Raw genomic sequence first — 5198 nt, 5'->3', positions numbered from 1 at the left:
CCAGGAAGTAACAGAATGCCAGGCCAAACACGGGCCGTCACTGGTCAAGATTCCCATTCACGTGATGTGCTCCAGGCTCTTGGGCGCATGTCTAAGCAGAGAAACATCAAACAAGGAGAAACAGCAGCTGGTTAAAGAGTAATCACGGATTACTTCCTCAACATCAAAAGAAGCTGCCTGAAAAATGAAATCTCTGCGGTGTGCACTGGCCTCTAGAACAGTGATGGAGTCTCCCCAGCGGATTCCCATTAAAGCCATGCATTTCCCCTTTGGACTTCTGTGTGCAAACAACAAAAACAGAAACTTGGAAGGACACAGAAGAGGATGCAGCAAGTGTTTAATGAGTCAGAGTGGGGAAACGATATCACCGGAAATGAAGATGGCAAGCACGGTGAACAGCAGGTACAGAGATGAATCTGCTCCCCTGTCCTACAACGGCGTTGCCACTGCACCCGCACATACAGGCCAAGAAATGAAGAGAGGTTGCAGGTCCCTCAGTTCTGGCTTTCAGATACTACCAGAGATCTCTGAGGCAAAAAGAAAACCAAGACATTAGATAGGAAGAGGGAGAAAAAGAGAATATCGGTAGACTTTCTCCATGTTGTCAGCAAAGCCCAGGTGGCCCCGTCCTTTCTGTCTTGCAGGGCAAAAACAGCAGCACAGCATTTGTCCTACTGTCCAGTGCCATGTTGTGATTTCCAGGGGGACCTTGCCTGGGATCAGTGTCCAGCACCTTTAGCAGGGGTTGCACCTTCTGCCACAGTAGCGGTTGGAAATGCAGGAGAGGTCAAAGCCCCCCGAGGTGATGGGCACTCCCTGGCAGCTGAGGATGCTGCCAACAGCAGCGGAGGTGGAGGATCCGACAGCGGTGTTCTGCGGGAAGGAGCTGAGGATGGGTCCGGGCAGGGTCACCACCACGGGAGAGGGCTCAATGACAATGGTGGAATTCTGGCATTGCCTGACACAGGGCTCATTGCAGCTGCTGGCCAGAGGGGTGGGGCCGCAGGGCTGGCATGGCACACACGGGTTGCAGCAGGACATGTCTCGGGACTGGAGGTGCACCTGTTGGGAGAGAACCGGAAGGAAGCTGAACGTGGGGGTGTATGAGAAAGAGATTTCCAGCAAGCGATAAATGAAACAACGCCCATGCAACTCTTGCTACCTTGAGGATGTGAAGTGGTAGCCTAGGGGTTCTCAGACCCCAGATATCTATCTATCTGCAGGGGAAACCCTGCAGAAATGCCCTCCCATGCCAATCCAGCTACTTTCTCAATTGGAGTCCACAAGCTACCTACACACAGGCTCACAGTCCTGGAAAAATCTTCACTTCTCTGCCCCGTGACAAGCAGTCCCAGGATATGGCATGGAACAAAGGCATCTCTTTTATTCACTCAGATTTTCACTGAGCTGAGACCTCCTTTAGTTGAACGACAGGGACAGGAAGGAGATTCCCACTTACCTAGTTCCAAAGGAGAAGGAGGTATGAACAGTGTATGAGAGAGCAAGGAACCGGGGTCCCTTTTATAATGGACATAAGATGACCTATATCCAAAGGCACTGCTTACAGTGGTGATCATTTTCTGATGAGCTGTTCTTGTCCAGCATGCAAATCATCCCAGATAATGATATGGGTGGTCTGCCAGCTTCCTGTGCAATTCAGTTTCATTTCTGGCTTTATGCCCTGTCACTTCCTGACCGAAGGCATCTTTTAAGAGGCATGATGAAGAGAAGCCCAAGCATTTCCGCACAACAAACAGCGGTGCGGGCAACACACTCATTTCACATGCTACGGGAGTCCAGCAAAGGCAGAAGATGTCAGCCTAGATCATTCCTTTAGGTTTCTCAGGGGGACTTCTGTGAAGAGGTGTACCAGATCCAGAGTGTGACGCACTCCCTGTTGACCCTTCTCTCTGGAAAATTCTGCTGCCCTGATTTGTCCCCAGCTCTTCTCTCTCTCTGATCATGGAACGGGGCACAATCTTATGCAGAGTGGTCTCCAGACTTCAAATAAAAAAGACACAAGAGCAAACACTGTAAAAGAAGGGTTGTTTTCGTAAAAATAATATAAAGCATATAATAGAGGGAGGCACACAGGCAGCAGGTAGATACCACCTGGGTGATGAGAACGGTGATTTAGAGTAGAATGACACAGTACTATGAGAATTTTTCCCATGCTTCTCCATGTTCAGTGATCCGGATCCAGGTCTTCAGGGTTTAGGTTGGATGTTGGAGAGAAGTTTGTTAATATTAGAGTGGTGTGGTGTTGGAGCAGGCTACCCTGATAGGTTTTGGTGCCCCATCCCTGGAGGTGTAGGACCCCACATTTGATTCTCTTGAAGTTCATCAGGTTCCTCTCCCCCCAGATCTCCAGTTTTTCCCGGTCTTGCTGAATGACAACACAGCTCTCTGATGAGTCAGCCACTCATTCCAATTTCACACTGGCAGAAAGTGGGCTGAGGGGGGACTTGATGTTTCTGTCTTGCTCACTGATGATGACATTCAACAGGACCAGACCCAGTACAATCTCGAACGGAACACCACATCTTATGCACCTGTAACTAGATTCGGACCCATTTACTGTGACACTGATATCCACTCATCAGTCTGTCCTCAGCCTAACTCACTGTGCTCTCACCTATCCCACACTTCCAACGCCTTGTTACAAGGATGCAGTGTCAAATGCCTCGTTGGAGTCAAGTTACGCCAGATTCACTGCTCTCCCCTCATCTACCCAGCGAGTGATGACGTTCCAGAAGCCTATGAGGTTGCTCAAGCATCATTTTCTCTTTGGTGAATCTACGTTGACTACTTCCGATACATTTTCTTTTCTGCAACTGCTTGTGCATAGCATCCACAGCAAGTTGCTCCGTCTCCTTTTCCGGGGATGGACGGGAGGCTGACTGCCCTCTGGTTTCCTGGGTCATCTTTCTTGCTCTTATTGAAAACTGGTGTGACGCTGGCTACCCCCCAGTCTTCAAGCATCTATACCACACTGCAAGTTTTGTGTTTTTTTTAAATAAAAATAAAGAACAATTTGGGTTACACTTTTATGAGATCCATAATTCCTCTAAGGTGAATCCCATTGCGGCCTTGGACTTGAGTGCATTTATTTTGCCAATACCACCTCTGAGCAGTTCCTCCTCCGCCACTGGGAAGTCATCTTTTGTCTCTAACCTGCGGGGTCTGGAACATACAAAGGGCAGTCTGAGCAGTAGAGACCGAAGCTAAGAAGGCATTTCACAGAAAGGGAATCGGTTGCACTGTGTGGTTCTCACCAGTGCTGAGAATTTATGCTCAGAATGGTAGAAATGAGCTTCTGTCGCGGAAAGGAAAATATGTAAGATGTTTCTAGTCAATGATCCGGAAAACAAAAGACACCACAATACGGAAAGGAAGAAGGAGCTCTACAAGGGCAGGAGCTCCAGAGAGAAACATGGGGAAAATCCAGTTGATTCCACGTTAGTCTGCACGTGAGATTCACTGGCTATCTTTATAGATCTTCTTATTCTTTCTTTTGAAAAACACTAATTGATATACAATTTGCTGTTCAGTCTTTCTTGTGAGATGTGGAAAGTACTCCACACAACCTTTTAGCCCGTTCCTCGGTCCCAGGGCAAAACATGAGGAGACAAGCCAGAAAGGCAGAATTTTGCAGAAACACGAGGTGTCAAGTGGGACCGGATCGCACTCAGGAAATGGTACATCTCTTGCAAGACAGGCTCCTAAGAAACCCGAAGGAGTGACCCAGCTGACATCATTTCCACTTCCTGGACTCTTCTAACACATGAAATGAGTCTGATTCCCACACTGGTCCTTGTTGTGTGGGAATGCTTGGGCCTCCCTTCATGACACACAAAAGATGTCTTTGGTGTGGAATGGAAATTACACAAAGCTGGAAACATAACAGTGCTGCAAAGGAAGCCAACACACAGTCCATATCATTAGCTGGGATGTTTGGCATTCAAGAGGTTCTTGTCAGAAAATAATCACTACTGTAAGTGACGTCTCTGGATATGAGACAGCTTCAGTCCATTATAAAAGGCAGCCCAGTTCCTTAGTCTCCCATTCACAACTTGCCTCTTTCTTCTTGGGAACCAGGTAAGCGTGAGCCCCCTTCTTGTCTCTTTCTGTCTTCATCGGGAGTCCTGATACTTAACAGACGTCTCAACAGCCACCAGCACTGTTCCATGACAAAACTTGGAGCTGCCTGTCTTGGTAAAGGGAAGCGGGCAGAAGTTTTCTTCTGGAGGGAAGTTGGAATTGCACTCAGGGGCTTCTGGGCTAGGGTGTAAGAAGTAGCATGATAGGCACTGGGCGCCTCTATTTGGGTCCTGGCAGGAAGAGACCAGGAAGTCGATGATCATCCCCGCACAGCCTCCAACTCCCTATTCTGCATGTACGGGGTTCCCTCCTGTCGGTATGGTAGATGCATCGTGACTCTGCACATTCTCCACTCTGTCCTCTCTCCCAACAGGTGCGTTGCCAACCCCAAGACATGTCCTGCTGCAACCCGTGTGTGCCATGCCAGCCCTGTGGCCCCACCCCTCTGGCCAGCAGCTGCAATGAGCCCTGTGTCAGGCAGTGCCAGGACTCCACCATTGTCATTGAGCCCTCTCCCGTGGTGGTGACCCTGCCCGGACCCATCCTCAGCTCCTTCCCGCAGAACACTGCCGTCGGATCCTCCACCTCTGCTGCTGTTGGCAGCATCCTCAGCTGCCAGGGAGTGCCCATCACCTCGGGAGGCTTTGACCTCTCCTGCATTTCCAACCGCTACTGTGGCAGAAGATGCCCCTGCTAAAGGTGCTGGACACTGCCCCAGACAAGGACCCCCACAACCTCAGAGCATGGCGCCGGACAGAAGAACAGACTTTGTGCTGCTCTTTTCGGAGTAGATGACCAGAACTGGCTTGCCCTGTCAGGACTGACAGAAGGGGCCAACCTGGCTTCTTTGGCTACGTGGTCATTGGCTACCACTTCTCTCTTCCACCCATTCTTTCTTTCACTTATGTCTTCTGCTCTCCACAAAATTCCCTCTGAAGGCCCCTGAAATCCTGCTGAGTGACCAGCTAGCCTCTCTCCATTGATGGGGATTTAGTTGGATGTCCCGTGGCAGCTCTGCCATGGGAAGAGGGCAACAGATTCTTCTCTGTTCCTGCTGCTCCCTGCACTTGGAATCTTCGCTTGCTCTGACATCACTT

At 49.7% G+C, this 5198-nt stretch overlaps 1 protein-coding gene across 1 annotated transcript; it reads right to left on the bottom strand.

Moving 5' to 3' along the window:
• Positions 1–735: 735 nt before the first annotated feature.
• On the bottom strand, positions 736–4137 carry LOC140261355 (feather keratin Cos1-1/Cos1-3/Cos2-1-like). Its single transcript, XM_072354662.1, has 2 exons — positions 4078–4137; positions 736–1062 (listed from the first exon to the last, which is right to left on the bottom strand). The coding sequence occupies exons 1-2, from the start codon at positions 4135–4137 to the stop codon at positions 736–738; spliced, it is 387 nt and encodes a 128-aa protein (XP_072210763.1).
• Between the last annotated feature and the right edge of the window lie 1061 nt (positions 4138–5198).

Source organism: Excalfactoria chinensis, chromosome 21, assembly GCF_039878825.1.
Source record: "Excalfactoria chinensis isolate bCotChi1 chromosome 21, bCotChi1.hap2, whole genome shotgun sequence".
NCBI lineage: Eukaryota > Metazoa > Chordata > Aves > Galliformes > Phasianidae > Excalfactoria > Excalfactoria chinensis.
This window is presented reverse-complemented; position numbering and strand designations above follow the sequence as displayed.

What these genes read in the sequence shown, in the direction of transcription:
- LOC140261355 (XM_072354662.1), bottom strand. Translation starts at nt 4,137, where the DNA reads ATGAAGACAGAAAGAGACAAGAAGGGGGCTCACGCTTACCTGGTTCCC. An exon ending in TGGTTCCCAAGAAGAAAGAG is followed by an intron (nt 1,063 to 4,077) that starts GCAAGTTGTGAA and finishes CTCTCCCAACAG; the next exon opens with GTGCACCTCCAGTCCCGAGA.